General features: G+C 28.8%; 1 protein-coding gene across 1 annotated transcript; it reads left to right on the forward strand.

Moving 5' to 3' along the window:
* Positions 1–725: 725 nt before the first annotated feature.
* LOC103571483 (G-protein coupled receptor Mth2) lies at positions 726–13,773 on the forward strand. Its single transcript, XM_008549655.2, has 7 exons — positions 726–1,599; positions 6,773–7,070; positions 10,801–11,038; positions 11,522–11,830; positions 12,839–13,026; positions 13,117–13,294; positions 13,368–13,773. Exons 1-7 carry the CDS (start codon positions 1,000–1,002, stop codon positions 13,708–13,710), a joined length of 2,154 nt encoding a protein of 717 aa, XP_008547877.1. The 5' UTR covers positions 726–999; the 3' UTR covers positions 13,711–13,773.
* The last annotated feature ends 1,675 nt before the right edge of the window (positions 13,774–15,448 follow it).

A 15,448-nucleotide genomic window follows, 5' to 3' on the forward strand; every position in this document is an offset into this window, starting at 1 on the left:
ACCAGACCGACTATTTTTGTCATAAACAATTAGTCTTCACATGTATTTTTACATTTTTAGAATATTAAATGACGTCATAATATTGGAAATTTATAAAATCATGCGAATAGAAAATAATAATATGACGTGTATTTAAAAGATTCAAAACGATGTATGAATGAAAATGTATCGATAAATTTTAACTAATAATTATTTAGTAAACGTCAGGTGGCGTAAATCGAGATACCTAGTTTAAATAAAGAATGGAAGATAGAAGGTAAAAGCATTATAAAGCAGGAATGAGAATTGAAATTCGATATAAGATGTTCTATTTCTAATCGTAACTCTTCCTTATATCCTCGTATTTCGTATTATAATTTTTTATATTCTCGTCTGCGTCGTCTCGTTTTTCCTTTCCGTACGAGACGATATAGTCTCGAATAATAATTAACTGCAATGTTAATATTAATTTTATATATTTAAAAAAAAAAAAAATTTAAGAAATGTTTTTTTTTTTTTTTTTTTTTTTTTTTTTTTTTTTTTTTCAATTTATATTGCTAATAAGCCGATTAAAATAAGTAACTAATTGAATTATTCTTATTTTTTTGTAATTTATTATTTTTTAACTTATAAATAGCATAATTATCAAACAATTAAAGGAAATAATATTTAAAAATATCTTGTCGATGGTATTGAATAAGGTAACATTTAATATTATATAGTAGTAGTGGTGATGAGCTGGAGACGTTACATATATGTGTAAGAATCATCTTCCATAATGTTTTTCGAATTCCGCTTGTCAGTTAAATTACTACAATCGTGTGGAAGTAAACGTACTTTGCAAACTTATTTGTGAAAATTTTATAAAATATAAATGAATTACATTTATTTATTTATTTGTGTAAATGTGATTTAGTGAAAAGAAAAAAAAAAAAAAAAAAAAAAACTATAAACAAAAATTGAGAATGAAGAAAGCGAAATGAATTAAGGATTGAAATATAGATAGTTTATAAACTAAATATGCTCTCTATCAAGATATTATATATATCGGTGACTTTACGATATATGGTGGATGTTAATGGTTTTGATTTGAATAGAGAATGTTGTCCACCGCAAGAGATATTTTCTATTAACAACAATTCCAGGTGTTCTATTTTACATTATGAAAATTCTCTTAAGAATTATGAAGCAATTAACAAAGATTGGGGAATGGAATACTTACAAAAATGCTTCAGTGATACCTTAACTAAATTTAGTATCATTAATTCAACAATACCAAAATCAATAACTTGTAGTGATGTTTTGCGTAATAATGATCTTATAAATACTTCGTTTATTTATTATTGTAAACAAAATAATAAAAACAATAAAGCAGTTCCTCAATTGAAAACAATCAGAAAATGTTGTCCTCCGGAACAACGTTATGATATTGGAACTCGAGAATGTATAAATTTTACTTCGAATAATTTTACCATTCTAGAAACTCTAAATAAATTTACTTACAACACGATTGACTTTTTATCAATTATCAAAGGTCATCCTACTTGTAATTATTCTATAATGGACCATACCATTAATGTTGTTAATGATCGTTTAATTTTCAATAACGATACTCTACAGGTATGTTTTGAATACGACACTAATACTATATTTAAAATTCGTGACCTTGGAAAAACTTGACATTGCATTCTTATGTTGGCTTCATTTGAAAATATTTTTATAGTTTCAACAAAGAACTTATTGAGAAAAAAAAGAAATATCTTATCGATGTATTCCTTAGAATCACGAAATATCCAGAAACGTAAAGCGACCATTGTATATTTTTATACAATAATTTTTTTTTTACGACCCGTTTTCATCTATACTCAATTTTATTACGTATTTGATTATTATAGAAAGTTGTTTCAATATTTTTATCAATTTAAAGTTATATGTGTGAGTTTTTACTTTTTACTTTTTTTCAATACAAATCAATTTACTGCTAGCCGGTTAATTATATTTAGTCGAAAAATATTTTATTTCAACATTGATAGAAAAGGATTTATTTGAGAATAATAATCTAGATTTCTTAAAATTCTTGTGAGAAGCTTCTTTGAGACAAATAAGTAAATATTTATTAATAGTTTACAAATAATTCTTTGGTAAATATTATCCATATAGATGGCTACATTGCTACATATAATCATATGTAGTTGTATATATTAGCAAGAGACCAACTGGATAGTAGTAAGCGTTGCCACACGACCACATTTTATATAAAATATAAAAATTATTTAAAATAATTGTTTGTTAATTATTTAATAAAAATAATTTTTTTATTGTAATATATTCTTCATCCTCCCACTTGAAATAAATTTTTTAAAATATTTTTATAATTTATATTTTGAGAGAATTAGGTTATATTTTCAAATACGTCCAATTGCGTCAAATAAATGAATTATTAAATATTAATTATAAATATTTTTTTTGTGCAAGGAAATACTCTCTAATAAATAATTTGTTGACTGTTAATAAATATTTATTTGAGCCTGTTCATCAATAAACCATTTGTTAAATATTAACAAATCTTATTAAATCCAAAGAAATCCTTCCATCAGTGAATTAAAGCTAATAGATTTAATAATTTTATTCCTTATTTCTACACAAGTCTTTATAAAATAATTATCTAAAATATGACACAAATTTTCCTATAATATAAATTCTCGTAAAAAAAATAATTAGACCTACACTGAGAGAAAAAAATGGTTTTCTAAAAAATATAAAAAATATAGTTGAATGCCCATGATTAGAAAATACGATTTGTGACGATTAAAAACGATTAAAAATTTAATCATAATTAATCGATTTTAATAGTCATAATCGTCATGGGTTTTCACATTTAATCGTCTCTAATTGTCAAATGACGATTTATTATTTTACGATTAATGACGATTAAAATTTAAAATCGTTATAAATCGTTTTTAATCGAGATTATATTGATCTTGTCTTGATCTCGTCTCGACTTATTAAGACGAGACCAAGACGATACTATAGATTGCAGTATCGAGACCAAGACCAAGACCATCGAAAATCTTGCAAGATATTGCATACATGTCTTCCCGGGAAAAAATCATCAGATCTGATCATGCGTTAATCTCATGCCTGAATATTTGCCAGCCATGAGCAGACGTGGTTATACTCGGTCAGGCATGATTATCCTTTCTCATGCATGATCACGCACGCTCATGGCTGGCGAATATTCAGGCATGATCATGCTTGAGCAAGCATAATTATGTTTGACCAAGTCCGTAACATAATTATGTTTGTCCGCTGTCCACTAGACTGACCTGTCAGCCTGACAGTCGTACAGATCAACGAAAAAAAAAAATTTGTAATTAATTCTATTTTAATTATTTTTTGGAAAGAAAAAGATGAATTTCAATTATTAGTTGAACCAGAAATTACAAATTAAATTTATTTTAATCATCGATAAAAAAAAAATAATAACTTTAACTACTAACGTCAAAATAAAAATTAATGTCTAATTATGGAAAATTTTTCATAAAAATATTTGATTATTCTTGGTTAAAAACTTTGTTTAAATCCAATTGAAGCTCGATCGGATTTCGATTGTATTTTTTTGCATGATCAAACATGAAATTTATGAGCCATGTTTGACCGTGCATGATTCATGCATGACCGTGCCTGATTTTGCCCAAATCAAGCATGATCATGCATGCTGATTTTGTCCCGGGCTACAAAAAAAAATCCATATGGGAATCCAGCCTAGATTTCTATGCAAGCTTTCACAAGGCGTTTTTAGATAGATTCCCATATGATTTCCTATATAGTAATCCAGCATAGATACCGATATAAATTCCCACATGGGCTCCTATGGGAATCCACACCATGCCAAAGCTATGTGAAAATCGTATGGAATCTCATGTGGATTTTCGCGTCAATTTCTCAGGGGAATGTGCATCATGTCAAAATGGAAATCTAAGTTCCCACAGTTTCTTATGTGGATTTCCCATTTAGGAATCCGGAAATTCATAGTTTCCTACATGAATTCTTGCATAAAACTGTACTTTTCTATATTAATTCCTAAGGATTCTTATATAAATCCATGCTTTTTTATATGATTCTTATAGGTTTCCATTCAATTCCTCATAGATTTTTCGATTAGGGTAGTGATGCATGCCGAAGCATGACTTCACATGAGATACACGGTCATGTATGCTCATGCCGTTACTCTCAATTGTGCATAACCATTCTCTCCGTATCATACATTCTCATTCATGATCATACATAATAATATCCGATTTTATATGGTATGTATGAGGTTGCATAATTCGTGTAGTGCACACTAAGAAAATAAAATAACATTGTCCAAAAAAAAATTTCTTGGTTCAAGAAATCCGTTCAAAATATTTATATTATTATTATTAATTATCAATTTCTTGAGAAAAGAGCATCAAATTTATTTTTTTTTATTATCTCTAGTAGAAATGAATTCGAGGCGCTGGCTAGCGCCTGGCTAGTTTGCCTAGAAATCAAATAAAAAATGGTGATACTATAAATCCCTTGATTCCCAATTATAGATTATATATTGATTAAATACAAATAAACTATTATAAATTATTATTTTAAAAAATTGAAATAGAAATTATTTGTAACAATTAAATTACTAATTTAAAATCTAATAATTATTAATACTCTGAATAATTAAAAAACTTTCTTATTTAACATTTTTTTATTCAAACTTTTTTATGAAAAGAATATTATAAAAAACAATACAGTATAATTTATTTATTTTCTTAATATTTAAAAATTTGAATATTTTAACATTTATTAATTATAGTAACATTAAAATTATTATTTCTTCACATCATTAATATCAGTAATTAACTATCATTAATATTTAATGATTTAATATCACGTATTTTTCTGGAAGTACACTACATTGTAATATTTTTAACAAATCATCTAAATGGCAATCTGCATTATTGGATTTTATTGCCCAAAGTCAGAGTTAGGTTACTGTATCAATTCTTTTAATTGCATCCATTATTAAAATTAATTATTTACTTATATACTGAGATATTAACAACATCATTACACAATTAATTTACACTTTATTATTTTTTCAACCGCTCATAATATTTATAAATAAACTTTCATTCTTCTACTAGGTTATTTACTGTCTGCAATAAAATACACACATACTAGCGTACACGGATATTGGTTCAAGCAATATTTACGCATGAGTTGTAGGTGGCGCGATTTCTAGTTTGGCCTCGATATCGCTAGCGAGGGCCTAGTTTGTAATCTAGGCGGCCCTCAATTATTTCTACTAGGGTATATGAATTCGACATTATGTTACGAATAAACAAAAGAATAGCTTCACTTGAATTAAATAAAAAATATTTTTCTCGCCTCCGGGCGGAAAGTGTCAACTTTTGTCCCGTTGTGCAAAACGAAGTTGCCACTTTCCGCCTCCGTCGACGAGAAAAATAGTATACACACCACGGGAAGTAAATAAGAAAGCCTCAGATCACATGTTTGTTGACCTTGGCTTCGCCTCGGCCAACAATTGCATGTGATCTGAGACATTTCTTATTTTACTTCCCTAGGTGTGTAATATACTATTCATCAATTCTACGAATTTTTGAGACAAAATTATATATTCTCGAAAACTATCAAGCATATATGTTCTTGCATTAAGTAAATATTTTCGATAAAAGTATTTTTTTTCTCAGTGTGTCATGAATGATCATTCATGGCTGAGCTTGGTCATGCATGATATTGCATGAATCATGCATGTCTATTCTTGTCTCATCATACATGATCATGCATGATCGTGCATGACGATTTTTTCCCAGGATGTATAGATAAAATTAAAAGTTTATAGGGATAGCATATACAAATATGTATTACAAGTTCTGAAACTTATGTCCAAAGTGATTTTTTAAAAAACAAAAATCAACACCAAACCCAATACAGATGACATAAATAACAATAATAATCAAAATGATAGCAATAATAATAAAAAATTAAAAGCTAATAAAAATTCAATTTTATTTTTTTCCATTCTAATATAATAAAATTTACTAAATATAGCTAAAAATTAATATGCAATATAGGAGATTTTCCATAACTAGTATATGAGAAATTATATATATACTAAACGGCTTGTAAAATATGCTTATCTGTTTGTGAATTTTTCATACAAATTATAAGCGTTTCAAGATTACTATCCAAATTTTGTAATTATTCTCATATTTTTTTAGTAAAATTTACTATTTTTTCTCCGTAAATGTGTATCGCTGTCTTACGGTCTTTTTGTTTTCTAGATATTTATTGATATATCTATTGTGTAGTTTTCTAAATAATTTGTTTCTTTGAACTGTTTATTTATATTTAATGATCAAAATTTAATAACCAAACAGTAAAAAAAAAGAAAAAAAAAAGGTTTCGAATCCCGTCTCCTACCAATTTTTTTTCTCTTTTTATTTGTTTGTTTTTACAATTAAATAAGTTCATTATTTGATATTACCGATTACTTAATTAACGATTGGTGGGAGACGGGATTCAAACCCTGAGTGCCTATGCTTGACGCAGACACGTTACCAACTAGGCTGTTCCACTGCTGGCCACCACGGAAAATCACTAATATATAAGTTGGGCTTGAATTTTTAAAGATTATTTTCTCTGAATCTATTGAGCGTTGCGCTTTACTGTTGTAAGGGATAAACACCCTAAAGAGGTCGCGAACATTGGATATATTATATATATTATATATATCTTTTTACAGGTAAACATATCATCAAATAATCGCTTGAAAAACATATTTACCAACGAAAATAATGCATGCTTTGATTTTGGATTATCTTCGAATACGCTCGTGGTGAGAACATGTAATGATGATTTATTTTGTAAGCAAAATATTTGCTTAAGAAAATGTTGCCAAGAAGATGAAGCTTGGATCGGTCATCAATGTCAAAAACTATCTTCTTATCATGGTCATTATAGAAATTTTCACACTGAGATCAAAAAATTTATTAAAAATACTTATCATAATTCAATTTTATCGGATATTCTAAACTCTACAGGTAATGATATTATATATATCGATGATTCTATAAATCATTTATTTAAAATTTTGAAACAGTCTATTGGATATGCTTTAGGCATGCAGTTCCTTAAATAGTTGGAAAATCCAAAAGCGAACACCTCAATCGCTCATTTTATTTATAATCATTACTTTTATCCTATATCATTAATTTTTTTTTATGTGAAAATGATTTCATCCATGCTAGGTGTATATTTATATATTAATCGATTAAAATTGTTTTGAATCTTTTTTCGCAATCAAGGTGTATAGAGATATACTGTTATTACTATTAAATGATATTTATATATACACTTATCCAAAAAATTAAAGGTACAAAAAAAATTTTATAAAATTTTTTAGTGATTTTTGGAAGGCTGTATTCTCATGAAAAATGATCGTCTCGAAAAAATAAAAAAAGCAAATTGAAGCTTGAAATCTCTAGTTTAAAGATCTTTCAGCCAAATAATTTTCTGAGCCACGGTTTTTGCGGAATCATAAGAAATAGGTTGAGACAAAATTTTTCTAAACTTTTACTTTTGTTTTTTAAGTCTACGGGGCCGGGAAATTTTTTTTTGAAAAAACCAATTCATGTCTCCTTTAGGAAATTTATTCAGCTACAATTTGCTTTTTTTTGTTTCTCTGTGTGACAATATGCTACTAAGACATCAGCAGTCACATAAAAAAGGATCTTGTTGTCTTTGATTATCGATATCTCAGCAACTAATGGTCGCACAGTAATTTAAAGGACAGTTTGAGAAACTTGAATGAAGTCCCTACAAGCTCCATTTTTGATTTAAAAAAAAAAATTTTTTTTTCATCCTTAATATCAATTTGAAAAACCCATGAAAATGGTCATTTTCTGGTTTTTTAGTCAATTTTTCGCTACTTTGCAAATATTGACAGCAAGGTTAAAGTTGCCAAGTAATTTTACAGCTTAATGTACCCCCAAAAACCCTAGAAATTTTCAGATTGATCCATTGAACCGTTTGTCCGGGCCGATTGCTCAAAGTTTTACAGAACAATCAAAGGAACAAGTTTTGTTCCTTAATTTGTGTAATCATTACCAAAATGAAAAAATTAATTTTTTTCGGATTTTTTTTCATTTTTGCATTGGTTATTTAGCAAATGTGAGGTAAGAAGAACAAAAGTTATTTTCTAAATAAACGAGATAAAACAAGGATTTTTTTACTTTTTTTTTATGGTTTACTCAGGGTTTTTTTTTTTTTTTTTTTTTTTCATTTTTCGGAATTTTTTTTTCTCTCCTTACCTCACATTATATATGATTAGTTTTAACTTCCCGCTAAGAAAATCAACGATTTTCAAAAAATTCGGGAAGTTATTGGTTTCACCCCGTTTTTCAAAAATGGGGTTTTCGTCATATGTTGACGTTTGAAGGTGCCAGGATGCTATTCAGACATTTTCAGAGCGATGTGTGTGTGTGTGTGTGTGTAAACCTCTCATATCTTTTTAATGAATAAACCGATTTAGATGGTTCTTATGACATTCGAAAGATTCCTTCTGAACTTAGATTTTCAGAAAATTTTAGATCATTTAGTCGAATAAACTCTGAGATATTTAAGAAATACGAAAAAAAAAAGTTTTTTTTGTTTTGGATATTTTGACAACTGTCAGATCAATCAATTCAAAAATCTAATCAGCTCTAGAACTTGATAAAAGCTTTTGATTGCCGCCAAGACCGTCTCAATCGGATAATCCGTTCGAAAGATATCGTCGACGAAAGAAATAGTAGAAAACGGTTTTTTGCGAATATCGTCGAAATGACTGAAGCAATAATTTACAAAATTTTATCGGCTCTAGACCTCAATCAAATTCGCCAATTTCCATCTCAAACGTCTCAATCGGATAATTTGTTTGAGAGATATCGTCGACGAAAAAATTAAAAAAAAAAACGATTTTTTTTGTTTTTCGTGAATATTTCGGAAACTATCGATCAATTCCAAAATCTAATCAGCTCTAGAACTCGATAAAAGCATTCGATTGCTGTCAAGAACGTCCCGATCAGATAATCTGTTCGAGAGATATCGTTGACGGAATAATAAATGTATAATCTGTATCTGCTTTTTTCATTGAATAACATCATAATTACTGAACAACATAACTCAAAACTAATATGTTCATCTTTATGTGTCATTAGAAGTGACGGCTTAAAAATCATCATGGTCGCTCGTACCTCGATATACTTACACGATTCAGATACAACGTATCACGTAAACTTATTTCTGAGCTAATTATTAAATAGAATTGTGAATGAATATGTAAAAAACGCTTTTTTATTAATTATTTTGGATTAAAAATTTTTCAATTTTAATATAAAACGTAACCCTTCTGAGCTTGAAAAGCTCATAAAAAAAAAGGAACCAAAGGTATTTTCGAGCTCGAAGAGCTCGTAAACTGCGGGAAGTTCCGGAGTTGGCCCGCAGGGCCAACCGATGCCCAGATTTTTTTATGACCTTTTCAAGCTCTAACAAGTTATGCTTCATGCTAGAATTTGAATAGTTAAGAATCGAAATTCATTAATGAAGAAGCGGCTTTTAAATTTTTATTCCCGACTATGTTCTATGAAATAAATGTATTGAGGTAGAAATCAATGTCAGCGATCAAATCAAGATTTGAATAAGTTTTAATTTAGGTCAGAGCAATAATATATGAAATAATCCGAGAAAAATATTAAAAACTAAGTGTCTTTAATTTCTTGCTGACAATATGATTAAATCTAAAAACGAGTTAGATGACATTATATGATGATCGAAAAAGACTATAAAGAGAAAGAGTTGGTATGATTTCAGAAACATTTTGCACATTATATTTTGATTTATCTGGAAAAAATAACATTTCATGTTATTTTCTTAAGTTTCAAACTCCGATATCTTTTGAACTAATAAACTGATTTAGACGTTGAAGGCGGCAATCGACGAGCCTCATTAAATTCTAGAGCTGATCAAAATTTGAAATCGATTGGTTCAACAGTTTCAAAGATAATTGGAAAAACCCGTTTTCACCTTTTTTTTCTCCAAAGATATCTCTCGAACGCATAAATCGATTGAAATGGTTAAGGTGGCAATCGACGCGTTTCATTAAATTGTAGAGCTGACTAGATTTTAAAATTGATCGGATGAGTCATTTTAAAGGTAATCGAAAAAAAACAGCTTTTTACTATTTCTTTCTCCAATGATATCTCTCGAACGAATTAACTGATTAAGATAGTTGAGGTCGCATTCGACGCGGCTCATAAAGTTCTAGAGCTGATCAGATTTTGAAGCCGATCGTGTTCATTCGTTTCTAAGAAATCAATAAAAAACTAAAAAAAAATTTTTTATTTTTCAAAATTCGCAAATATTTTCGAGTCTACTTAATCAAATCTTCTGAAATTTTTGGGAAAGTTGATGGCCCAAAAGCTCTTTGCATTGCTATCTTAACCATCCAAATCAGTTGATAAGTTAAAAAGTTATAGACCATTCACACACACACACGCGCGCGTGCGCGCACGCTAGCTCCCTAGGACCTCAAAACGTCGACATCTGATGAAAATTCGATTTTCGAAAATCGTGGTGAAAACAATAACTTCCTGAAATTTTTGAAAATCATCGATTTTCTTAGCGGGAAATTAAAAATTTCTGTTATTAGTTTTGGATAATTATATTTATAAAAATATTTAAGTTATAGTAAATGATATATAGATATTATAATACTTATTTTTTCAATTTAAGTTTATGGCCTCATGGTTGGGCAGCAATTTTGTAATAGTCGTATGTATCCCATAAAACCAGAAGAAAATTGGTATTTTACTTCACGTGGATATATTCATGTACCAGATCAAGATACTTACGATCAAAATGAATATTGTTTGGAAATGATATATGAACATGAGGAGTATAGTGATGGATTATATCCTTGCTTATGTTTTAATGATTATTTAGAACAAAAAGAAGAAATTAGTCCTAAACGGTATGTATTTTAAAATAATTGTAGTCATTTTGTTTCTTATTTTAGCCTAAATATTACATAAAAATGACTATTTTACTACATAAAATTTTTATTTATTTTATGTATTTAGTTCTTATTTTACGTGTGCACTGAGGGGAAAAATAATTTTTGAATACTATATACAATTATTGACTACTATATATAAAATCTTTTAATTCAATAATGATTTCAAATAATTACTTTTGTCAACATGATATTTGAAAAAATACTTGATAAAATTAATTTTTTATGAGAAGAAAGTTTGAAACGTATTTTTATTTATGTACATAGATCAAGAAATAACTTTTATGGACTTATGTATATTTTATTAATGATCATTAATCAAGTGTATCTTTTAATTAAGAATATTTTTCTTGTAAATAGTATTTTTTTCGTTTAGTGGATACTTAAAATAATAATGAAGAATCTTATAAATATTATTTTTTTTTTATGTTAATATTACAGATTCGCAGTAAATGCCGCATTAGAATTGATAAGTTGCACTTTTTTGCTAGCAACATTTTTAATTTATTTATGCCTACCATTGCTTCAAAATCTTCATGGAAAAACTTTAATGTGCCATGTAGCAAGTCTTTTCATTGCATATGCTTGTCATGTTACGATAACTTTAATGTCGCTACAAGTTACAACTGACAATAATTACATATTGAATTCATCGATATGTAAGCCTCTTGGTTATGCTATGATAGCATCATTTCTCGCGAGTTTTTCTTGGCTAAGCATTATGTGTTTTGATATTTGGTGGACGTTTGGGCAAGTAAAATATTTTACTGTTATAAAAAAAATTGTAATTAATAAAATGTTTACTCAGTTATAATACCTTATACATCGTATGAAATCAGTATTATATTCGATGTCACTTTCCTATCCAAAAGTTCCCATAGAATCCACTCAAATGGGTCAAAAACCGTATAGAATCCAATAGACTTGTATTGGTTTCCATACAGTTGTTGACCCATTTGAGTGGATTCTTTGGTAACTTTTGGATAGTGTAGATGTATACAGTAGTTTATGTAATGAAACCAAGCTGGACAACGTCATATTAAAGGTCTAAATTCAGCGTCATATAGTTAAAGATATACAAACAATTTACTTAATCGTTATCAAGAAAGATTTATACTTTTTAAAATTGGATACTTTGTTTAATACTATTCACTTAAAAAAACTTCCAATAAAAAAAAGTCTGGACGACAGTTGGCCCTGCGGGCCAGCCCTGAAACTTTCTGCTGTTTTCGAGCTCAAGGAGCTCGAAAATATTATTGTAAGTACATTTTCGAGCTCTCCGAGCTAATTTTCTTAGCGGGAAGTTAAAAATGTCATCTTTGGTGTTATATGTCGTATCAATTGATAGAGAAATGTAAGATTATAAAATCCAGCTGACGTTGCATTGATGTACACGTACATGTGCTGAATAATTAAATGCGCATGTGTAGTCTAGAGATTTTGGTCATGTTAATAAGATAGCTAAATTCAAAGTGACGTCATAGAAGAGGAAGCTAATTAGTTAATGACTTGTATTATTTAGAGATGTACTCTTCCCATTTCATCCAAATTCAGTGATTAAATATAAAAATGAGTGTAATTTTAATATATATTAATATATATTAATCGAATCTTTTGACCAATCAGAATAAGATTTGCATTTTAATATAAAGTTTTATGAGGCTGAATTTAGTTAGTTAACGGCGTATTCTTCGGCATGAATTACATAAAATATTTAAGTATGTGCTTCTCAATAATAAAGATTTATTTTATTGACAGAGGATGCAGTGGAACTGGTTACATTTCTAATAGAAGAAAAGCACGTAGAAAACGTTTTTTCTTTTATTCTTGTTTTGCATGGGGACTTCCGCTTAGTATTTTATTAATTACAATCACCATAGACCAGACAAAAATTATAGCCAAACATTTGCGTCCTAATATAGGGATTGAGGCATGTTGGTTCGATCGTATGTAATTTTACGTGATAACTAATTGTTTATTTTGATTGTATAATGATTGTTTAGACTATTTTATCTTTGTAAATTAATATATTACAGAGAATCGAAACAGCTACGGTGAAATCATTTACTTTTTTGGACCAGTTTCTTTCCTATTGACAATCAATATTATATTTTTTATACTAACTATAAGAAATTGTAATCATGTTAAAGCAGATATTTCAAAATTTTTGACAACAGACATAAAAAACCGACGATTTCAAGCTGATAAAACAAAGTAAGAATTTTCATTTACTTTCAATTTGTTTAGAAAAAAATAATTAAATATTAATTAATAATTAACATTCCAGGTTAATACTGAACATAAGGCTTTTTATTTTAATGGGCATATCTTGGATTTTTGAAACAATTTCGTATGCTATCAATCATTGTGCACCCAACTTGAGCTGGCGTGTTGAACTCTTTTATGTATTTGATGTTTTTAATTGTCTTCGAGGTGTTATCATTTTTGTACTTTTTGTATTTAAAAGCAAAGTTTACTATGCATTAATGCATCTCCTCGGTCGCCGTAGAACTGATGAACCAACTAGTAAAAGAGCTACAAATCTTCAACATCCAAATAAGATGACAACATGTACTAGTTGTAGTACACTAATGTCATCAACGATTGATCCATTTAATTCTCAAATTTAATATGTGTATACAATAACTTTTTTTATTATATTAATTTAAGATTAAATTTATTATGATTACAGATTAATATTTATTGCATATTAATAGTATCTTTATATTTTAAAATTTTTTACTAATGTTGTGATTATGAGAATATAACAGAGGGTTTAACCTGGTCGCACCTAAATATTATGGTCGACTATTAGGGTGCCGCTGGAAGATGGACTCGGCCTCCTAGAACCGGAGATGTTAAATTTTATTGTAAATCAATCAAGGTCGTTTGTAAAATTATTGTGAGAGAGGAGAGGAATATATAATTAAGTAGGCTGGAATAATATATAAAAGTTAGTTTTATTTTATTTATAAAATACCGTGAGCGCCCTACTTATTTTATAACCGGTGGACCCGGCTGGGCTAACTCTTGTCCAGGCTACGGTTACTAATAGTTAACTTAATTAATTTAATCTTATGAGCTGGGGGGGGGGGCTCGCTTTGTTCCCTGAAAATTTGCGCTTGTTAGTTATAAAAAGAAAGGAATGCCTGGTGGTTTATTCAGTGAGAGATTTGGTTTTGCATTATTAAAGAGAAAATATTATATTTATTTAACCAAATACCCATTTACAATATGGAAATTTCCCCAATAGAATTTATTAGACTTTAATTTAGTATATAAGTTTTAATATTTTAATTTACGCGGGAGGAGACCAAGTATAAATTTAATTTGGGGAAGACGGAATCCCACTTACGCTGTAGTTGTAGATGGAAAATGACCCTCAATAAGCGTAAGTAGCAAACGGGACAGCAACGTTGTAGGCCCAATCTTCGGTGTTAGAAAATCGCAGGAAATGAATAGCAATGGTGTGATAACACTCACGAATTTTATCGGCACAAATCAAATTTAACTTTGACTTTACTGAACGACCGCGTGTAGAACTTTGACTGGAAATGCGGTCAATTAAAACGTTCTTCAAATAAATAATTTATAAATTAATCACTGCGGCTGTTAATAACGGACAAACAAACTCAAAGGTATAAAATAAAGTCCACTACTACCCTACTGGTCCACTCTGAGTGGTAGCCAGGGCCTAAGTCTCCGAGCAACTGTTTGCTGGCCCTGTTAAAGGAAAAGTCTGAGGGTGGGAAACTACCCCACTATTTTCTGAATAGAATTCGATCTAGGGGGCCTTCTGACATGACCCAGAGTGACTGATGAGTGTTAATTAACGTAAAATTATTCAAATAGATGGCCATAGGTTAACTAGACTTTGGCGCTCGATTTTCAAGTCGAAACGCACTGTTACATTCCCCGTCACCAGACTTGAAGATCGGATGCAATTTCACCATCCAGGGCTAGTTCCTCAAAATGTACTCGTTGGTGTCTGCACCTGAACGTCAATGACAAATTTCCAACCTAATCCCTTAAATAAATAAATATTACAATATAGCATTCACATAAATACATAAGTTACAATACAGTAATCATTGTCGTTTACAATGAAAATTACAATTTATAATAATCAAATTTCAATTTACAATACAATACAATTTTCAATATACAATTTACAATTTACAATATAAAATTTTCCATAAACAATTTTCAATATATATTTCGCAATAACATAATTTATGATCAATTAATTTTTCTTCCAAATTTTCATTATTTCATTATAAAATCATATTATATTATACAATTTTAGCTTATTAGCATTAATTCAAATTCAACTCTACGAACAGTTTTAAATCATTCCAAACCATCAAA

This window comes from Microplitis demolitor, chromosome 4, assembly GCF_026212275.2.
Source record: "Microplitis demolitor isolate Queensland-Clemson2020A chromosome 4, iyMicDemo2.1a, whole genome shotgun sequence".
NCBI lineage: Eukaryota > Metazoa > Arthropoda > Insecta > Hymenoptera > Braconidae > Microplitis > Microplitis demolitor.